Source organism: Cervus canadensis, chromosome X, assembly GCF_019320065.1.
Source record: "Cervus canadensis isolate Bull #8, Minnesota chromosome X, ASM1932006v1, whole genome shotgun sequence".
In the NCBI taxonomy this organism is placed as follows: Eukaryota; Metazoa; Chordata; class Mammalia; order Artiodactyla; family Cervidae; genus Cervus; species Cervus canadensis.
In genome coordinates, this window is record NC_057419.1 from 21,519,149 (window position 1) to 21,542,592 (window position 23,444).

The window sequence follows — 23,444 nt, forward strand, 5'->3', positions numbered from 1 at the left end:
TGATAAAATCTCTCCAGAAAGCAGGAATAGAAGGAACATACCTCAACATAATAAAAGCTATATATGACAAAACCACAGCAAGCATTACCCTCAATGGTGAAAAATTGAAAGCATTTTCCCTAAAGTCAGAAACAAGGCAAGGGTGCCCACTCTCACCACTACTATTCAACATAGTTTTAGAAGTTTTGGCCACAGCAATCAGAGCAGAAAAAGAAATAAAAGGAATCCAGATAGGAAAAGAAGAAATAAAACTCTCACTGTTTGTAGATGACATGATCCTCTACATAGAAAACCCTAAAGACTCTACCAGAAAATTACTACAGCTAATCAATGAATACAGTAAAGTTGCAGGATATAAAATTAACACACAGAAATCCCTTGCATTCCTATATGCTAACAATGAGAAAACAGAGAAATTAAGGAAACAATACCATTCACCATTGCAACAAAAAGGATAAAATACTTAGGAATAAATCTACCTAAAGAAACAAAAGACCTATATATAGAAAACTATAAAACACTGATGAAAGAAATCAAAGAGGACACAAATAGATGGAGAAGTATACCGTGTTCATGGATTGGAAGACTCAATATTGTGAAAATGGCTATACTACCCCAAAGAAATCTATAGATTCAAATGCAATCCCTAACAAGCCACCAACGGTATTTTTCACAGAACTAGAACAAATAATTTCACAATTTGTATGGAAATACAAAAAACCTCAAATAGCTAAAGCAATCTTGAGAAAGAAGAATGGAACTGGAGGAATCAAGTTCCAGGAATCTGCCTGACTTCAGGCTCTACTACAAAGTCACAGTCATCAAGACAGTATGGTACTGGCACAAAGACAGAAATATAGACCAATGGAACAAAATAGAAAGTCCAGAGATAAATCCATGTACCTATGGACACCTTATCTTTGACAAAGGAGGCAAGGATATACAATGGAGAAAAGACAACCTCTTTAACAAGTGGTGCTGGGAAAACTGGTCAACCACTTGTAAAAGAATGAAACTAGAACACTTTCTAACACCATACACAAAAATAAACTCAAAATGGATTAAAGATCTAAATATAAGACCAGAAACTATAAAACTCCTAGAGGAGAACATAGGCAAAACACTCTCCGACAAATCACAGCAAGATCCTCTCTGACCCACATCCCAGAATATTGGAAATAAAAGCAAAAATAAACAAATCAGTCCTAATTAAACTTAAAATCTTTTGCACAACAAAGGAAGCTATGAGCAAGGTGAAAAGACAGCCTCAGAATAGGAGAAAATAATAGCAAATGAACCAACGGACAAAGAATTAATCTCAAAAACATACAAGCAACTCCTGCAGCTCAATTCCAGAAAAATAAACGACCCAATCAAAAAATGGGCCAAAGAACTAAACAGACATTTCTCCACAGAAGACATACAGGTGGCTAACAAACATATGAAAAGATGCTCAACATCACTCATTATCAGAGAATGCAAATCAAAACCACAATGAGGTACCATTACACGCCAGTCAGGATGGCTGCTATCCAAAAGTCTACAAGCAAAAATGCTGGAGAGGGTGTGGAGAAAAGGGAACCCTCTTACACTGTTGGTGGGAATGCAAACTAGTATAGCCACTATGAAGAACAGTGTGGAGATTCCTTAAAAAACTGGAAATAGAACTGCCATATGACCCAGCAATCCCACTCCTGTGCATATACACTGAGGAAACCAGACCTGAAAGAGACGCGTGCACCCCAATGTTCATCGCAGCACTGTTTATAATAGCCAGGACATGGAAGCAACCTAGATACCCATCAGCAGATGAATGGATAAGAAAGCTGTGGAACATATACACAATGGAATATTACTCAGCCATTAAAAAGAATTCATTTGAATCAGTTCTAATGAGGTAGATGAAACTGGAGTCCATTATACAGAGTGAGGTAAGCCAGAAAGAAAAACACCAATACAGTATACTAATGCATATATATGGAATTTAGAAAGATGGTAACGATAACCCTATATGCAAAACAGAAAAAAAAACACAGATGTATAGAAGAGACTTTTGGACTCTGTGGGAGAAGGTGAGGGGGGGATGATCTGAGAGAATAGCATTGAAACATGTATATTATCAATTGTGAAACAGATCATCAGTCCAGGTTTGATGCATGAGACAAGTGCTCAGGGCTGGTGCATTAGGATGACCCAGTGAGATGGGATGGGGAGGGAGGTGAGAGGGGGGTTCAGAATGGGGAACACATGTAAATCCATGGCTTATTCATATCAATGTACGGCAAAAACCACTACAATATTGTAAAGTAATTAGCCTCCAACTAATATAAATAAATGAAAAAATAAATTTTAAAAAATCAGTTAGAAAAGTTTACATTGTGCCTTTATCAGGGAGTCTTACAGTTTTCTTTGTATACGTTGTCTACATTTCTAGTTAAGTTTTCTGTAGAAATGTTATGTCTTTTGCTATTATTAAAGAAGCTTCAATATTAAAAAAAAATAAAGGTTTGAGGTATCTTTAAAAATATATACAAGACAAAAAGACAAATTGTGAAATGAGATAATGGGAAAACAAGAATAGAATTGACAATAATGTAAATGTTATAAATTTTACTAAGAGGGATAAAATATCTTAAGGACGCTGAATTTTCAAATGACTCATGTATTTAAACAGACTTTTTCCTTAACATCAAAGTAAACAACTAGAATTTCAAAATATTTTAATATGAAAAATGCTCAAAGAAATGCTTATCATCATCTTCCTCTTATTTTCAGGACTTCAAAGGCACTCAATATAACACAACAAAAGTACTAATTTTATACTCTTAAAAATACTAATTTACCTGTAGACATCACTATTTTAGATGACCCAGGGATAGCATCCTTATCATATGAAATGTTACCACGTTCTCTGGCCAGTGCATTTAGAGAAGTTGAAGATGTGGAGCAAATGACAGGAATACATTTTTCCTGTTAAAAAAGATAAAATTCCTAGATAAGGAGGTCAGAAAATCATTGGCATCACTGGTCCACAAATGATCAGTGGTCAGAAGTCCTTTGGGATGGAAATTTCTCTGTTACAAATTGTAGTACTTTTCAAACTGTTATAAGAGGGGACCATAAGCTAGTCAAGTAGGAGAGGAAGAGACCAAGGGGCTGGGATTCCCAAAGCTATCCCTGCTCCACCTAGTCATACCTTAGCCAAAATAATTACTACGTAAAACTTGTGGTTTGTTTATTTATTTATTTTTGTTATTGTTGTTTTTAGCTTCCCAGGTGGCTCAGTGGTAAAGAATCTGCCTGCTAATGCAAGAGATGCAGGGTTCCTGTGTCGGGAAGATCCCCTGGAGGAGGAAATGACAACCCACTCCAATATTCTTGCCTGGAGAATGCCATGGACAGAGGAGCCTGGCAGGCTACAGTTCATAGGGTCTCAAAGAGTCAAGACACAGCTGAGCATGCATGCATGTAAGTTTTACACACTCTGGAAATCTAATCCAGCAATTCATCAAGTGAGCTTAGGGAACCTCAATGAGGCAGAGGACAGTTTGTCTTCAGAAAGCAGTCACTCATCTGGGTTTTTACTGTATCTAGCCTGCATTTCTCCATATTACACATGATAATTTTGACAAAATTAAAAGTGGCTTGCTAAAGTCCATACAGAATTATGCCCACTGTATGTAAGAACAAATGTCTTCTGGGTATTGTTTAAAATCACTAGCGGTTTATAGTATATCAGCTCTTGGCGTTTTCTAGGACCTAACTTCAAACAAGACTCTCCAGTATCAGAAAAGAGGACCTTGGGCCTAGAAAAGGTAATAACAGAGATATTTAAAAGGCAGGGACAAAGGAGAAAAAGCAGAACACTCAGTGTTGTTGGATTTTTCTTTGTTTAAATTAATGACCGTTATCTGGGTCCACAGTATTGCAGTAAATTATGTTATTTTTAAAGTGTTGTTGTTTATTCACTAAGTCGTGTCTGACTCTTTTTCAACCCCATGGACTGTAGCCTGCCAGGTTCCTCTGTCTATGGGAATTCCCAGGCAAGAATACTGGAGTGGGTTCCCATTTCCTTCTCCAAGGATCTTCTCGACTGAGGGATCGAACCTGCATCTCCTGCACTGCAGGTGAATTCTTCACTGCTGAGCCACCAGGGAAGCCCTTTTAAAGTATACTGAGTTTTAAATAAACTGCCCCAAAGATAAATACACCCATGCTGTATTTTCAGTGTGGCTTTGAAGAGGTCAAACACTATTCAGTTTTAAGTTTATCCAAGATTCTATACCTTTATACTTAAGAGTATATTTCTTACAGACAAGTTGTATTTGGATCCTATATATAACAGTTTATATCTTCTAGTCCCAAAATCCCAATCCCTTTCTCTCCCCCTTCCCCTGCCTTATACACTCTTGGTACATTCCTCAAGGTTGTCATAATACTCTTATTGTTGTTCAGTTGCTAAGTTGTGTCCAAATCTTTTGAGCCCACCAGGCTCCTCTGACCATGGGATTTCCCAGGCAAGAATACTTGAATGGGTTGCCATTTCCTTATCAAGGGGATCTTCCCAACCCAGGGATCAAACCCACATCTCCTTTATTGGCAGGTGGATTCTTTACCACTGAGCCATCTGGGAAGCCCATATAACACTCTTAGTAAATCCTAAACTGTATGTTTAATAATAAGGCACTACAGAGATCCATAATAGAAATTAGTAGGAGATACAACTAACCTTTCTTCCTGAGTGTGGGCCTTTTTTCTTTGTTGTGGTATTTTTAACAGAACTTCCCTTCTTGGGGACTGAAGGATATCCAGGTGGTTTAGGCCGACCTGATTTCTTAGTCTGATGTGTTGGTAATATTATACCACTATTCTGTGGAGACTGCATTGAGCGCTGAGCTGCCTTGGAAGGAGGCGGCTGTGTTTTTGCAGTATTCTTTGTAACAAAAACTGAGGGAAAAAACACACAACACAAAAATATGATTAAAGTAAACGACATAATTATTTTCTTCTTGATTCAAAAGACATTTAACTCAATCTTTAAAAATATTCCAAAGGTTACTCATTGAAAACCACCTGAAATAAAGGTACCATTTAAAATCAAGTTACAGATATTTAAGATTTTAGATTATCAGGAAATAGTCTGATTCTCTAGAAGAAATAAAGATGCTCTTATAAGAACCAGTAACTTAAACTTACCTGGCACACTGAAAAACTCTATCAATTTACCTTTTTTCTGTTTCTCATATTTCTAGTCCTTGACAGATAAAAGTTTTTCCTTCAGAAAATACTATCCAATGATGTCATATATAGGAATAATTCTGCCCATCAATACAGAAAAACATAAAGCAGCTACAATGGCTCCTGTTTCATCTTCTAAAGGTCAAAGGAATTCCCCTACTTGATTTTTAATGGCTAAAATACATTATATCCCTGTATGTATATTTAATAGTAAAGTTTTATAAGCTACAATATAGACTCTACATTAACATGGTCACAAAAGGACCATCATATCCAAATGATTTGAATTTGTTACTTGCAGCCCAATCAAGACAGTTTTACTATTTCAAATGAAGGTTACTTGCCAGGTTACTCTTACATATATTCACAGTTAAGTAAAAAGAGATATTTTTAGTATTAATCCCTTAACTTCATTAGTATAAAAAAACACAAATTTTACATAGTAAATAGTACTGATGTCAAAAAGTCTTTACAGGAAGAGCTGAGCTACCAGGGAAGCCCCCTGACCATGTATACATCTGTGAAAAAAAACTCAACTACTTTTATTTGGTCCCTGGTAGCTTAGCTGGTAAAGAATCTGCCTGCAATGCAGGAGACCCCAGTTCGATTCCTGGGTCAGGAAGATCCCCTGGAGAAGGGACAGGCTACCCACTCCAGTGTTCTTGGGCTTCCCTTGTGACTCAGATGGTAAAGAATCTGTCTGCAATTTGGGAAACCTCGGGTCGATCCCCGGGTTGGGAAGATCCCCTGGAGGAGGACGTGGCAACCCACTCCAGTATTCTTGCCTGGAGAATCTCCATGGACAGAGGAGCTTGATGAGCTACAGTCCATGGGTTGCAAAGAGTCAAACAAGACTGAGTGATCAAGGACTGCAATTTTATTTTGAGAGCTTCATTTTACAACTTAAGGCTTCCCTGGTGGCTCAGTGGTAAAGAATCTACCTTCAATGCAGGAGACGTGGGTTTGATCCCTGGGTCAGGAAGATCCCCTAGAGAAGAAATGGCAACCCACTCAAGTATCTTTGCCTGAGAAATCCCATGGACAGGGGAGCCTGGTAGGCTACAGTTCATGGGGTCACAAAAGAGTCTAAGACAACTTAGCAATCAAACAACAACAACATTTTACAACCTGAAACCAATGTACCACTTTGCTTCTCCCATCCTCAAAGAGTAGGTGTAAATCTGACCTTCTATGGAGAATACCACATCTTCCCTGCAGCCTTCTTATCTACCTCTATCAGTCACCAAGTCAAGAGGGTGGAACAGCTCAGCTGCCAGGGCAAATGGAGGACAACTTAACTGCCGCCTTCTCTTTTCTCTTCCCCTTATTTATAGTAATTCACCTACTTACACCAGCCCCTTTTTAACACTTTACCATCATCAAATTCATACTTCATGCTCACTTCCACTTTTTTCAAATAACTCTAGCAACATAATTCACATTAGTTCTTCTTACAGTCTCCCTGATATCATCTTCAGGAATTGAAGATCATACTTCTGATGTTTCATCACCCTGACCTCATCATTAGACAATTTGTGAAGCTCTTCTACCTCTAAGATAATCAACTGTGCTCCCCTTGTCTACATCCAGCTTCCTTATCTGTCAGTTTTGCTTCAGACCAACTGATCATGCTTTTCATTCTAAGACTTAGTCACAAACCCTCTTCATTTTCATCCTATCTATTAGCTTTCTTCTGGCTTTACTTTACTCCCTATTAACCTGCACCCAACTGTCCACCTCCACCAAATCCCCATAACTAGTATCCCTTATGTTATCACCCCCTGATCTTTGATCATATCCAACATGTCAGCTCCAACCTCTGAGTCATGCTCTCATTTGTTTTCTCTGGTCATGAGCTATAGAACAAAGGTCAGCAATCTTTCTGTAAGGGACCGGACAGTAAATATTTTAGATTTTAAATGTCACATGTGGTCTCTGTCACACAATCTTCTTTGTCTCTTCAGTTTTTTTTAATCCTTTATGAATATAAAAAGTATTCACAACTCACAGGCTACATGTGACGCTCAGATTATAGTCTGCCAACTCCTGCTACAGAACATTAGGATATTGCTGATCACTGTAACATCTATGCTAATCTCAACTAAGGTGTCACTGCTTGAACTCACTGATTTCCAAGTATGTTTCCATGGCAGAACATTCTCCCCCTTTTAAGTTCCTCTCTCCCTCTCACCTTATTCCTTTCAGCAAATGACCCTACCTTCTACTTTAAGAGAAGATTGTGGGAGTGATCATAACCATCTCATTTCTCCATCTTCAGTTCAGTTCAGTCACTCAGTCATGTCTGACTCTTTGCGACCCCATGGACTGCAGCATACCAGGCTTCCCTGTCTATCACCAACTCCCAGAGCTTGCTCAAACTCATGGCCATCGAGTTAGTGATGCTATCCAACCATCTCATCCTCTGTTGTCCCCTTCTCCTCCCACCTTCAATCTTTCCCAGCATCAGGGACTTTTCAAATGAGTCAGTTCTTTCCATCAGGTGGCCAAAGTATTGGAGTTTCAGCTTCAGCATCAGTCCTTCCAATGAATATTCAGGATTGATTTCCTTTAGGATGGACTGGTTGGATCTCCTTGCAGTCCAAGGGACTCTCAAGAGTCTTCTCCAACACCACAGTTCAAAAGCATCAATTCTTCAGTGCTCAGCTTTCTTTATGATCCAGCTCTCACATCCACATGCGACTACTGGAAAAACCACATCTTTGACTAGACGGACCTTTGTCAGCAAAGTAATGTCTCTGCTTTTTAATGTGATGTCTAGGTTGGTCATAGCTTTTCTTCCACTTTCACCTTCTCCATCTTAAAATACTCTTATTTTCATTCATTCTCATCTTTTCCTATTATATCAAATGAAGTTTTCTCTTTACTATTCTAAGCCAAATCCCCTTTCACTTAAGTCCATAACTATCTTCTTTGGTTTCTCTGGCATTTTAAAGTTTCAATTATCTTCTCTCTTCACAGTATTTGATCACTTGATCCCCAAACTATTGCCCTCTCTTACAATCCTTATATATATATCCCTTATTTTGAAGTTTCCTTCCCTGGTTTCTGGTACTTTCTAGCCCATGCATAAATCTTCCTTCTACTCACTACCATAATACAAAAAAGAATTGCTTACTCTTGATATTTCAATTTCCTTATTAGTCTGTGTTTCCTTGCTAAGTCACTTCAGTTGTGTCCAACTCTGTGTGACCCCACAGACGGCAGCCCACCGGGCTCCCCTGTCTCTGGGACTCTCCAGGCAAGAACACTGGAGTGGGTTGCCATTTCCTTCTCCAGTGCATGAAAGTGAAAAGTGAAAGTGAAGTCGCTCAGTCGTGTCCGACTCTTAGCGACCCCATGGACTGCAGCCTACCAGGCTCCTTCATCCATGGGATTCTCCAGGCAAGAGTACTGGAGTGGGGTGCCATTGCCTTCTCCCTGTGTTTCCTTAGCCTCCTATAGTAAGCTTTTCTTCCTCCAACCACTTTAAGGTCAGTAATGACCTCTTCTTAGTAACTAAATCCAAATAAATCCTCATTCTCTTGATGAATCTCTTCATCTCCACAGTTCCGGTCCCCACCTTTTAATATATGGCATGAAGAAAAGGAAATACTATTGGGCTCTGGACCTGAGGTTAAATTCCTGCACTAGATTAGTTTAACACAGAACCTAGGAGTATAGGAGGTCCTCAAAAAATATTTACCAAATAAATGAAAAATACTTTCAACTTGCAAGCCAATGTTTCACCTCCAAAACAAGTATATTTTATATAAAGAATTATGTAGTAACAAATAAAACATTACTTTGTGGAATGTGGCAAATGTAATGAAAGCAATATTTGATATAAAAATGTTGACATTTGATATTAATAAATCTTGGGACACAAATATTTGAGCTGTAGCTTCAAACAGTCTCCCAAAATATAATATTCTATTTTATAATAAGAACTTTTTGATGCATGGTATAAACGTATGTATGAGCAAAGAAAATGCATTATAAAAAATTTTATGTATGAAAAAAATTTTCACTTTAGAAAGCAAGCTTTTCAAAGGCAAAGATTCAGTTTAGTTCACTGCCATATTCCCAGCGCCTAGAACAAAATACTTTTTAAACTACTTTAACTAAAGAGGAATGAATAATCATTCAGTACACTGAACAGCAAAAGTAAACTATATACACTATACATGTATTTTCATCTCTCCTCCAAAGAGCAATCATATAACATATACACACCATGCTAAAACTCTATTCAGTATTAAACTATTTTAAAGGAAAATAGATTTGTTTAAGAGATAAGGTTAAAATTATACATATAGCACTACAACCATGTGTTCATAGTGGTAACAGTAAAAACATCTTTGAAAACAGTATATAAAATATATATAGAAGGATATGCTAATCATCTTCAATAAAATTTTTATGTGAATACCTAACACAAAATTTACCTGGTTCCTCAGCTTTTCTTCAGGTAAGAGAGACAATGTTTGGGCAAGATAATGAAGTTACTCAATCATGAAAATGCAAAAGAAATGAACAAATTTGGGAAAAAATCAAAAGGCAGGAATTAAAGTCAAGAGGAGGCCTGGAACACGGGGAACCAAAGAAAGAAAGGAGCTAGATACCAACATTTTTTGGCTACCCATTACATGCTAAGCACTTCAATATCTGTTATCACATGTAATCCTCCCAAATGTCCTATGAGGTAGGTATTGTTCCCCACTTTACACACAAGGAAACTCATGTTCTGTGATGTTAGGTAACTTTGCCAATATCACCCATTTGGCTAAGAGGCTTCTAACTTCTAATTGCACTTTTTCTAATATGCCACCTTGCTTTCTGTCCTCTAACAAAAAAAGGCTATTAAATTCACTCTCCTAAGTCAAAGTGCATGTGTTTTAAAAAAAAAAAAAAGAAGGCCCAAAAGACAACCTTGTGAACTCCTATGTGAGATTTCACTAGTAGTTGCAAGGTACTCTCTGACAGAGGGAGTCTTGGTTTTTTTTTAAATAAGATATGGAAGCATACTTATAAGGAAAAAACATTAACAAGTACAGACAAAAACATACTGATAAAACTCTTCATGATTGGGGATTTAACCTTATTTAATTATTTACTGCCAAATTAATGTACTCATTAAACATACATTTCTGTTGACACATGAAGATGCTTTATTATTGAAAGATACTGTTAGTACTCTTTGAACTATGAAAGGAAAGTAGCACCTCAGAAAAGGAACTATAGTTAGAAATGAACAGCAACCCCCTATTTTAAGTGACTGCTGGTTTGGTTTACATGTGGCTGACTTGAGAGGAACTAACATGGATTAGAGATATAAATTAATATGGATCTTGCTTTTGATCTAAAAAGATTTGATAGAGGTATGACTGCTGACTGTTCTCCATATTTTTCCATCCATCATTTACTTAATGGGCTTCCCTGGTAATTTACTTAATACCCAGTGTGTTCTTTTTACCAATCTAGCCAATTTAGGATATTCAGAAGAAATAAATATGGTCCCAGTAATACAGTTCACATATTATATGTATATTTATGCATGTGTGTATGTGTGTGTGTGTATATATATATATATAATTCATATCTCCTTAAGTATATAGATTATGATTTCTTTCTCCTCAGAGATTGAATGCTATATATATAAAACCATACCATAAGGGCAGAAATCACTATGAAAACAGATGCCTTGAATTTGAGGCTAGAAATAGACAAAATCAAATTATGAATAGACAAAAACAGAAAAGCAAAATATGGTGTGGAAAAATCAAGACTGAGTAAAAAATAAAAAAACTGTCACTGTAAACATTTAACTTTGGAAACTTTTTCCGATTTAGAACTTCTTCACAAGTCATCTTCCTTATATTTAAAAATGTATGTACAATGAAACTGTCCTTACTGTTAAGGATCTTTCATACTGGTAACTATAAAACCAAAGAAACAACACAAATCTCAATTATTAAAAACATGGAAATTATTAACAGAGATGGCTACACCTAACCTATCCAACCTGGAGGCCTGGTATTCACAGAAACTCAGTCAAGGTACCCAATGCCCCTACTTGGAACTTTACTCTCTGTTCCATAGAGCCCATGTTGCCACAAACTGAGTGGTCATGGGCAGCAGTAAGAGCCAAGGCGAGGCAGAGTCAAGTGTAAACCCTCTGAACTCCCTTCCTTCATTCATTCCTGCTGCCATCTCATGCCACAGCACTGGCTTCCTTGACTGGTATCTTCAGATACTACCCCATTTCTTCTCTCTTCTCACCAAATCTATACCAAAGAAACCACAATCCCATCCCAGAAACCTTCCTTTAGGAATTAAACGTTCAAAACTGACAAGCTTCAAAACTAGCTTTCTAAATACGCAAGGAGTATTATTGTAACATAAGAGTAACTCTACCTTTTCATAAGCATACTGACAGTCTTTTAAATACACTTATTTCCTTATTTTTAGCAATAAAAAAATCCATTTAGAAAATCTCAAATAAGCTAAGAAAAACTCTTGAAGGAAACCACAAGGGGTAGTTACTAGTGGAAAAGAAAACAAGCAAGCAGGTTCCTGACCCTTAACACAGCAGGCATTTTAGAAGGCAGAAGCCAGCAGAGGACTATGAATTTTCTCAGAAGGAGCAGAGTAGAGATAAGAAGGACATGGAACTCTGGTACTAGCCACTCTTTATACCTATTCCCTCTTCCTGCTTCTTACTATCTAGTGCAGAGATAATGGTTCCAGACTAATTAGGTTCAAATCCAGCTTTACCACATAGTATCTATGAGAAATAATAGCTTGGGCAAATTATTTGAAATCTAATTGTGGTACATGGTATACACTCAATAAATGCTAGCTGTTATTATTACCACCATCATCATCCTTGCTCACCCTATTCTTCCTTCCCAGAGGGTGCTCCTTGCCCTCTTCATCAGTGGATTGGATATTGGGGAAATCTTGCTGTCAATGACTAACAAATGGAAGAAATAAGTCCTCCAAAGAAGGAACTCCTATTTATTTACATTATCTACAGCTAATATCTTCACTTCTTATTTTTATAACCAAACTTCTGGAATGAATAGCTCTCATTCACTATTATTTTCATTTTCTCAATTTTCCACCCTCTACAAGCATACTCCCAGGCACCTCTTTTTAGGAAATCTCTGAGTGCTACCACCACCCATAACCTCCTAACAATCACTGACAATCATGTTTCTTCCTGTTCTTATTTGACTTCCAGCAAGCACCAAACACTTCTTTTTAAAGTTCTTTCTTGGATTTCACATGGCCATTCACTCCTTGTTCTCCTACCTCCTCTCTCACTTTTCCTATGGTGTTCCCAAGGATAAGCTATCTTCTCCTTACCCTCATCGCAGTTTTGAGCACTTTAGTTCACATCCTTGATTTCAGCTACCGTCTATACATAATAATGATTCCCAAATTGTTCTCTTGCTCACTCAAGCATTTACATGCCCGTGTCCCCCTACCACAGCCCCCACAAGCCTATCCCAAGTTCCAGAGCAGTTTTGAACAGCTAACTGGACAATTTAAATAGGCATCTCAAACTCAACAGGTCCAAAAGCAGAATCTTCGTGTTTATCCTATATGTTCTATCTTGATGAATGACATTACCTTTTTTCACAAAATTACCAGAAGTCAAAAATCTTGAAGTCATCTTTGTACTTATCCTCCCTTCACGTGTCTAACCAAGACTATTTCCATTTCCTAATTGTGTTCCTTACGCCTGTCAATGACTTGGTCCAAGATCTCATGACTTCTCATATAACTACAATACTAGCTTTTTAACTGGCATTCCTGGTTGCCTTTTTCAATCCATACTCTATAGTACATTAGCATGACTTTTTCAAAATATAAATTGTATGTAACTTTTCCACTTAAGATCATCAGTGATGTCACATTACCCATATGCTAAAATCTGAATTCCTTGGTCAGTATCCAAGGCCCACCACATTATCTTCACAGCTTCATCTCTTTCTGATCTATCATTTCAGTCAGCCATAATCATCTGCTTCAAAGCCCCAAACATTATGACCTTCACTGTCTTTGCAGAAGCTGACCTAAGAGAAGTCTTCCCTCTCCTGTCACTAGCTAAACTACCTACATTACTTGGAACTCTGATCAAAAACTGGCTCTGAAAAATTCTAGCACCAAGTTCCAAGTCAAACCATAGAATCTTAATATTCATACAACACACATACTGTGTTTATCTCTACTGGCACAGATCTTATAGTGTGTGTGCATGCGTGCTCAGTTGCTTCAGTCATGTCTGACTCTTTGCAATCCTATGGACTGTAGCCTGCCAGGCTCCTCTGTCCATGGGATTCTCCAGGCAAGAATACTGGAGTGGGTTGCCATGCCCTCCTCCAGGAGATCTTCCTAACCCAGTATCAAATCTAGATCTCTCACTTTGCAGGCAGATTCTTCAGCAACTGAACCACCAGGGAAGCTCTAAGTGTTCCCAAATTTTAAGTTTTTAAATGGCTGGTTTTATATTACATGAATTTAAAAAAAAAAATACTGGAGGAGAAAAGGGAAGAGAAATTTGTATACTTCAAATGAGCCAGAGACTACATATGTATTATCAAAATTTGTGGTGAAAATTTTGTAAAACAAGTACTAATATCTCGATTTTACACATAAAGAAACAGAAGCTCAGGAAAATAAGCAAAATTCAACCCAGTATCACACATCCAATCTAGAAGTGGTAGAAATGGGATTCAAATTCAGGTTTGTCTCACCCAAAAGCCAATGCTCTTTGCTTAAACTGGGTACTATATTTAATTAATGAGGGGAAAAATGAAAAGATGTGGTCTTTTAATTAAAATATTTTCTTCTATAAACTTAATGAACAAGATGCAGAATTACATTTTTTCAGGTTGAAATTTGAGGAAGCTTACAGGTAAACAGCAAAGAAAAATATTTAAAGTAATGCTGAAAACATATTATCAATATGCCCTTAATAATTCAGTGTTTTAGGTGCTTTAGTTTTTTTACTTCTCTTGGCCAAATATAAATCATAACACATTTTATATCTATTAATTACTAGAATAACAACTAACTAGATGAGACCAAATTAAGACAATTTTGTGTACATGCAACAGAACACAACATATGCTTCTAAAGATATCCTCAGCTGATCTGAATGACTTTTGGCAATAATATTTCTCATTTTTTAATTAAAGCTTCCTAATGCTTATATACCAAAATATTATCAGTGACTGTATCCAGATGGCAGGAATATAAGCAATTTTTAGATTTTACTCATCACTTACCTTTGTTTTCTAAATGTTCCACAATAAACACCAATTTTGTCATTGAAAATATGAACTCCCCAACAAAGATAAACCCAGTCACTTCCTGAATAAGAATAGAACCAGTCACTCTATTTAGATGTCTCTCAAGAAAACAATCGTTCAACATAAGAAATATAAGATTCTATTTTAACAAAAAGCCATACAACTTTTAGACTAGCATACATAAATCCACTAAAAATAACATTAGAAAAATTCACACAGGCTCACTGTATACCTACAGTGACCTTCAGAATCTACAGCTCAGGCTCCAGCAGTTTCAGAACTGAAGAGCAGATCCCTTTAGTACCAAGGCAGAAATATTTCAGAGAAGTTGATTCAGCAGAACATAATCATGAAAGCATCTCTACTGCTCAAGCAGTTGACCATCAGAGACATAGGGTGCCTACCATTCATAGTAGCAGGGGCACTCTCTGTCCTGGTCAAATACACTCCCACACTTCAATCCTGCCTCCCCCAGGTCTCTGCTTATCCGTCCGTTTATCATCACTTAAAGATTTCTCTACCATACCACTTTTAAAAATTGGCTTAAAACCCAACATTCAGAAAACTAAGATCATGGCATCTGGTCCCATCACTTCATGGCAAATAGATGAGGAAACAGTGGTTGACTTTATTTTGGGGGGCTCCAAAATCACTGCAGATGGTGACTGCAGCCATGAAATTAAAAGACGCCTACTGCTTGGAAGAAAAGTTATGACCAACCTAGACAGCATATTAAAAAGCAGAGACATTACTTTGCCAACAAAGGTCTGTCTAGTCAAAGCTATGGTTTTTCCAGTGGTCATGTATGGATGTGCGAGTTCAACTAGAAAGAAAGCTGAGCACTGAAGAACTGATGCTTTTGAACCATGGTGTTGGAGAAGACTCTTGAGAGTCCCTTGGACTGCAAGGAGATCTAACCAGTCCATCCTAAAGGAAATCAGTCCTGAATATTCATTGGAAGGACTGATGCTAAAGCTGAAACTCCAATACTTTGGCCCCCTGATGCGAAGAACTGACTCATTTGAAAAGTCCCTGATGCTGGGAAAGATTGAAGGTGGAGGAGAAGGGGACAACAGAGGATGAGATGGTTGGATGGCATCACCGACTGGATGGACATGAGTTTGAGTAAACCCGGGGAGTTGGTGATGGACAGGGAGGCCTGGCGTGCTGCAGTCCATGGGGTCGCAGAGTCGGACATGACTGAGTTACTGAACTGAACTGAACTTGACCAAAACAAACATAAAAGTTTTTTTGACCTCTGCACTCCACTCCTCATTCTTCATTCATTTTAAAAGATTTGCTTCACAACTAATTACTACAAGGAAAAAAAGTTACAAAGGAAAACAAGATCTCTAATTTTTAGTGGTAACCATTCTGGTTTCTATAGAGATGGGACTTGTGTTTTCAAATTTAACCTTTGCCGGACCTTGCAGCCAGTTACCTACTGCAACCTGAAGACTGCCCAGTTTCTTGCTTACTGACCAAGCAGAGATGGTTTGGTTGGTAGGTGAGCAAACCCTTAGAATGAATAAACCCTTAGCTCCTCCACTGCCCTTCCTGATTGTCCTTCTTGACCCATGTAAGGTTTCTCTCAACACCAAGAACCATAGTTTTACAGTATTAAAAATACTTTAAACATATAAAAGGTAACTCACACATAAAAAGAAATTCACTCAGAAAAATAAAGATCTTACTTAAAAGAATTTGCTTTTAAGTGACACAAATGAACTTACAAAACAGAAAAAGACTCACAGACTTAGAAAACAAACTTACGGTTGGGAGGGTAAGGGATAGTGAGGGAGTTTGGGATGGTCATGTACACACTGCTATACTTAAAATGGATAACCAACAAGGACCTATTGTATAGCACATGGAATTTTGTTCAATGTTATGGGGCAGTATGGATGAGAGGGAGATTTGAAGGAGAATGGATACATGTATATGCATGTCAAAGGATGAGATGGTTAGATGGCATCACTGACTCAATGGACATGAACTTGAACAAACTCCCGGAGATAGTGAAGGACAGAGAAACCTGGTGTGCCACAGTTCATGGAGTCATAAAGAGTCGGAAACGACTTAGTGACTGAACAATAACATGTGTATGGCTGAGTCCCCTTCACTGTTCACCTGCAACTGTCACAAAACTGTTAATCAGCTATACCAGAATACAATAAAAAGTTAAACACAAAATCAAAAAAGAACTTGCTTTTGGGGTCTTCAGAGTGCATTCCCATTTGGGAAGCACTGCCATGTCTTTTCTGGTAGTCATGTCCAACTCTTTGCAACCCCATGGATTGCAAAGGAGCCCACCAGGCTCCTCTGTTCACAGAATTTTCCAGGCAAGAATACTGGAGTGGGTTGCCATGCCCTTTTCCAGGGGATCTTCCTGACCCAGAGATCAAACCAGAGTCTCCTGCCTTGCGGGCAGATTCTTTACCATCTGAGCCACCAGGGATACCCAGACAACTAAGTCAAAATCAAATACATTGAAAAGATCTGTAGCTTGGAATCAGTCCTTCCCCCCATTTCAAAACAGGGCTTGGAGATCTAATATAAAAAGATTAAAGAAGAGAGAAGAAATTCTTCAAACACCTGCCTTATAAAATATAATCTGCATAGAATATTCCAACTTAAGGTGATTTAAAACATGTAAAAATGTTTCTGGGAAAAATTTTCCAAACAAAATTGAAAGGATATAGGATAGCTCTCTAACTTATACAAATTGCAGAAGTCCAGTTAAATTTGTTCATCTCCAAGCCTAAGTGACAATGCCTTCTTCCCTTAGCATACATGCAAAATTAAAATAAGAAAATCTGTTAGTTGAATTTATATTGCTTTTTCCTACCCTGTTATATAATTATATCTTATATGTATTTAGTCTAGAAACAAAATCATAAAAATGCAAGAACAAGCTAGAAATCACAATTAGAATTTAGAAGGGTTTTAAGAGAATTGTTTTAAAAACATATTTGTTTTTGACTTGCAGATCATAGATGCTTTGTAAACCACTCCCTTCAGCTTCAAAGGTGGTGCTTTCCATGAAGATCATTTTAATTCACAGTTACTATTCCTATCTGCTCAGTTCATAAGAAACCAAGATTTTGGTTAAAATGACATTACGGAAGAAAAAAACAGTTAACAAAACTAACAAAAGAAAATTTTCAAAGGGAAGTTTGCACAAAAAGAAGCAACTTCAGTTGTGTCAGGTCAATTGGTATCATCTAACAAGACTCAGCTTTTAAAAGTCACTCCATTTTTAAACGATAGTGTCTTTTTTCTTATTGAATGACTTCTATAGCATGACTTTCATTATGCTCCAAAAATTAAAAAAAAAATTCACAGCAGTCACCACTATAATTTCCACAAAACACATTAAATGTATTGATACAATATTTAACTAGCAAAATATGTTATATACATTTCTATATCATAAAAATCCTTTTATATGTCTCATGTAATACCAGTGAAAAACCATGCTGAATTTCTCAATGCTATAGAAAAGTATCTGGCAACTTTTCATCACTAATTGGAGATTTAAATGATCAAGTTTGATTTACAATAAGGTTGTTCTTTTCTATTTTAAAATATTTTTATCATGGAAATAACCAAAGTCTGACTTTTCCTTGTATTACAAAACAATTTTTAGAAGTGACTAACCAAATAATTGGTGCCAACAATTTAGCACAGAATATTTAGAGCAAAATAGAGGATTTTTTTTTTCTTTTGGTTAACAGAAATGCCTGTGATATTTAGTATACAAAAGCTAACAAAGCAGACAATGAATTTCTTTAACCACACTTCAACTGCAATAGTAAGAAACTCTGGTGGTAATTCCTACCTTTAGAAATATTCAAGAGAAACAAGTTGGTGCTGTATTTACCACGAGGGTGATTTAGGTTCCACTTGATAGCCTTTCTCCTTTACCAGGAATAAAACTGCCTTTCTGGAGAAAGCGAGTTAACAACAAAGCCCACGTTGCTGGAGTCAGCCTGAATTTCTAGCAAATAGGGATGAAGCTATTTGCATCTGCTAGTTTGGGGAAGGGGAGAGTGGGAGGAGGGGACTAAGAGGACTGCTAAAGTAATTCACATATTGTCTGTGGGCTGTATAGACAGTGATCATCAGTCACCTGCTCAAACTTCCTTCACTCCTGCCGTCGGAGAAGAACCAAAGGTTACCCTGGGTCAGAGAATCTGGAAACAAATAAGAAGACAAGCAAAAATCTAACTGCCAACCCGACTGTGTCCACAGACAAAGTTATCCCTGCTGGACTACTAAAAACCAAGACATTTTAATAGTCTCAAGAGGACTTGTTAAAATATATCATAAAACAGAAGAAAAAGCTTCAGGCTCTGCTTGCAATTACTGCAATACTTGGCTGAAGTACTTAAAACAAAGAAAGGACATTTGTTTTTTTCTTCAAGATACTCCTTTGCATCATAATAGCTATTTCATTTGCACAAGCAAAACATTTGTTCCAAGCTGTTCATATGAAAAAGAAAGTATCAGCTGTTTAAAATTTCTTGGCTTGTAAGTGAATAATTTGGGCTGACAGCATTTCTAACTATTTATTTTATACCAAACAGGAAAAGTACTAAATATACTAAGCATCAATCAAGCATCAGCTTCTCAGTCTTGTCCAACTGTTTGGGACACTATGGACTGCGGCACACCAGACTTCCCTGCCCATCACCAACTCCCGGAGCTTGCTCAAACTCATGTCCATCGAGTCGGCGATATCATCCAACCATGTCATCCTCTGTCGTTCCCTTCTCCTCCTGCCTTCAATCTTTCCCAGCATCAGGGTCTTTTCTAATGATTCAGCTCTTCACATCATTTTATTATAAGCTACATTAAGGTCAAAACTCTAAACAAATATTCAAATGTTTATTCAGAAGCTTTCTGATAGAACTGATACACCTTGAATATTTTATAGCCTTAATTTTATGCACCTCTGTTATTTTTGACCCACCATAACATACAGAAATGAAAATTGCTGCTTTATGTAGTATTTACTCAACACACAGTCATATAAGGAGGGAAAAACGGGAAAGATGTCTGAAAAATTATAAAATCTTAATTTTAAAATTTAGAGAGGTGAAGCACAAGTTATAGAAACCACATAGTCCTCTGGTTACCTGAACAAAGAGTAAAAGCAGCCATAATTTGTGGTTTTGGTTTTTTAAAAATGAGAATGAGATGGGGGTGGAGAGTAAAGCTACTTCTTGTCCACACATAAAAGCTTTGAAATACTTCTCAAAAAACTAACTTTGAAAAAGAAAATATGTGTGTGTGTGTGTATAACTGAGTTGCCTGGCTGTTCAGTAGAAATTAACACAACATTATAAATCAACTATATTTCAATAAAATTTTTTAAAAAGATTAACTTTTAAATAGTTCCAAAGGAAAATGTTACAAAGGGCAAAATAAGACTATAATATAAAATGACTAATTATATATTTTAAAGGATCAAAAGTTTAGATTTTAAAATCCACTCCCTTAAAATTTTAATTAAAAAACTAAACCATATACATGTGTGTGTGCTAGGGGAAGCACACTGACTGAAACTGCCCACCCTGGCCAGGCACCATAGTAACCATTTGCATGAGTTGTTTTACGACAGGAAATCCTGGTAAAGAACACGGAACTAATAATCCACCACCAACCGGAAGAGTTTGGAAAAGGTCAAAAGGAGACACCACATGTCAGACCATCTCCCAGAATCCTTCTCACTGGCATCCATCTTGGCTGAACAAGGTGTGCACCACCAGGAAGGACTGAGTCAGAATGATTGGCTAAAGACAACCCGGAAACTAATCCCATCACCATAAAACCAGAGACTGTGAGCCACATGGCAGAGCAGTTCTCCTGGGTTCCCTTACCATACTGCTCTCCTCCTGGACACCTTTTCCCAATAAAATCACTTGCTTTGTCAGCACATGTGTCTCCTTGGACAATTCATTTCCAAGTGTTAGACAGGAGCCCAGTTACGGGCCCTAGAGGGGCCCCCCTTCCTGCAACATGTGCATACACACGACATAAAATAAACCATCATTCAAAGAAGCAGCTAATAGTGCCCAAGATAATCATATTTAAAACTTTTCACTTTAATCTTAAGAGAAAAGTTCTTATTCATACAATTTATGTCTGAATTACCAACAAAGAAAATCTAATATGCCAGTTCTATCAATTATTCATAATCAGAAATGTTTTACAAACTTGTGATTGAAACGACATGTTACCACTGAGTTCCACTTGGAAATTAAAGTTGTTTCCATGAGGCAGGGGGTGAGGGACCCAAATAAACTGAAGGATTTGATCAAGAAAAAGAGTTAAAATGATCACTGACAGCATACTGTGCTATTATACAGGAATTCTTAGCTACACCTTTCTGATTCTAGGTTTTCCCCTCCTCCACGTTTCCCTTCAGACCACAGGAATTCCTCTATACCCTTGGGATCCAGAAACTTTATACTCTAAGCATCTGGAAGCTTGCTGCCCTCTTTCCTGGTCTGTATGGCCACAAATGCTTAAAGAATTAGACTACACGATGACATTTCACACCAGTGTGGGTCATTAAGCTATAATCAATGAGGCATAAATCTGAAGCTAAGTTAAATAAAATTAGTTCATTAATGTTTTGGAAATTATACAAAGTTAAAGTTTAATTTATATAGTTAACTTTAAGAGTATTTAAGTACTTTTAAAGTCAGGTAGAATAGTTTATAAGTATTTATAAAACAAAAAACTTTGAATATCTCACAATATTAGAAAAAATTAACACTGAATCAAATTTTTTAAAAGAATCCTGTTTCTGAGTTTCCCCAATTTCTCAGAACACTAAAAACCTACATTTACTGTGTTTATAAAATAAAACAGCAACATATTTGTTTACAAAATTTTCCAAATAAAGACAAGAAAAGTTTTTAAAAAAAAAATACATAGCCTTTAAAATAATGACTGACCCAGCTCTGATTCTAAGTTGCTAGATTCCAAGTCTTATTCTTCATGTATTAAACATTTGGACTTTAATGAAATGACTGGCTATAAATTCCAGTACGTGTATATGCTGGAAACAAAAGGAGGGCAATATGAAAAGAAACCAATAGTTAACCAACAGTTTACAGGGCATTCCTAAATTTATATCATTTATTTAGAAGAGAACTAAGATATAAGATATAAAAGGAAGGGGAAAAACCGAAACAGAGAACACTAAGATCAAATAAATTTTGCAAGAAAAAATCTACGTTGGACTTTGTTTTAGTTTACTTGACTCAGCCTTAAGTTGCCAAGGACACAGCAGCACACACTTCTTTCCTCTTTCTCAACAAATGCCCTGTTCAGGTCTCTAGAATAAATCTGATGAGCTGTGACAGAACCAAACAGAAGTAAAGGGCTTTGAAAGTAAAGGGTGAGGGTCGTTAACAAGAGCCAACAAAGGAAAATTTAAATAAACAAGAGGGGGAAAAGCCACTCAGCTTGCTTTATTTTTTATTGAAAGCATGTTTCTCAGAGGATTTCTATAGCAATGATAGGCCTGATAAGAACATAGCTCGTTCTGATTATAAAAGTGTTAACACCAGGGAAAAAATAGAAGAAGTTTTAAAGTAAATTAAACCTTATCACTATTCTTGAAAAGAAAAGCAGTAAAGCTTAAATAAGGTCTTCACTATATTTCTTTAAGAAATTATGCAAGTAAATTGTCTTTGCATGCATGCTAAGTAACTTCAGTCCTATCCAACTCTTTGTGAGCCCGCCAGGCTCTTCTGTCCATGGGATTCTCCAGCCAAGAATACTGGAGTGGGTTGCCATTTCCTCCTCCAGGGGAATCTTCCTGACACAGGGATAGAACCTGCAGCTCCTGCAGCTCCTCCATCACAGGCGGATTCTTTACCATTTAAGCCACCAGGAAAGCCTGAATTGTCTTTACTCATTAACTATTTGAAAAGGTTTTATGTGTCCTCTTTGATTTCTTTCATCAGTGTTTTATAGTTTTCTATGTATAGGTCTTTTGTTTCTTTAGGTAGATATACTCCTAAGTATTTTATTCTTTTTGTTGCAATGGTGAATGGTGTTGTTTCCTTAATTTCTCTTTCTGTTTTTTTCACTGTTAGTATATAGGAATGCAAGGGATTTCTGTGTGTTAATTTTATATCCTGCAACTTTACTATATTCATTGATTAGCTCTAGTAATTTTCTGGTAGAGTCTTTAGGGTTTTCTATGTAGAGGATCATGTCATCTGCAAACAGTGAGAGTTTCACTTCTTCTTTTCCTATGTGGATTCCTTTTACTTCTTTTTCTGCTCTGATTGCTGTGGCCAAAACTTCCAACACTATGTTGAACAGTAGTGGTGAGAGTGGGCACCCTTGTCTTGTTCCTGATTTCAGGGGAAATGCTTTCAATTTTTCACCATTGAGGTGATGCTTGCTGTGGGTTTGTCATATATGGCTTTTGATTATGTTTGAGGTATGTTCCTCAAACAGATGAGAAACATACCCGTGTTCATGGATTGGAAGAATCCAATATTGTTCAAAATGGCTATCTACCAAAAGGCAAGTCTATAGAGTCAATGCAATCCCTATCAAGCTACCAACGGTATTCTTCACAGAACTAGACCAAAGAATTTCACAATTTGTATGGAAATACAAAAAACCTCGAATAGCCAAAGTAATCTTGAGAAAGAAGAATGGAACTGGAGGAATCAACCTGCCTGACTTCAGACTCTACTACAAAGCCACAGTCATCAAGACAGTATGGTACTGGCACAAAGACAGAAATAAAGAACAATGGAACAGAATAGAAAGCCCAGAGATAAATCCACGAACCTATGGACACCTTATCTTTGACAAAGGAGGCAAGGAAAAAAAAAAAAAAAAAGACAA

At 37.0% G+C, this 23,444-nt stretch overlaps 1 protein-coding gene across 4 annotated transcripts in view; it reads right to left on the reverse strand.

Annotated features, from left to right (window-relative positions):
- SCML2 (Scm polycomb group protein like 2) overlaps positions 1-23,444 on the reverse strand; it is a 103,770-nt gene that overhangs the window by 23,395 nt on the left and 56,931 nt on the right. For all 4 annotated transcript variants that reach the window (XM_043459442.1, XM_043459444.1, XM_043459441.1 and 1 more), the window contains 2 exons: positions 4,730-4,947; positions 2,844-2,970 (listed from right to left, as the gene is read on the reverse strand). In XM_043459442.1, the coding sequence (XP_043315377.1) occupies positions 2,844-2,970; positions 4,730-4,947 (345 nt within the window). The remainder of the gene's footprint in view (positions 1-2,843; positions 2,971-4,729; positions 4,948-23,444) is intronic.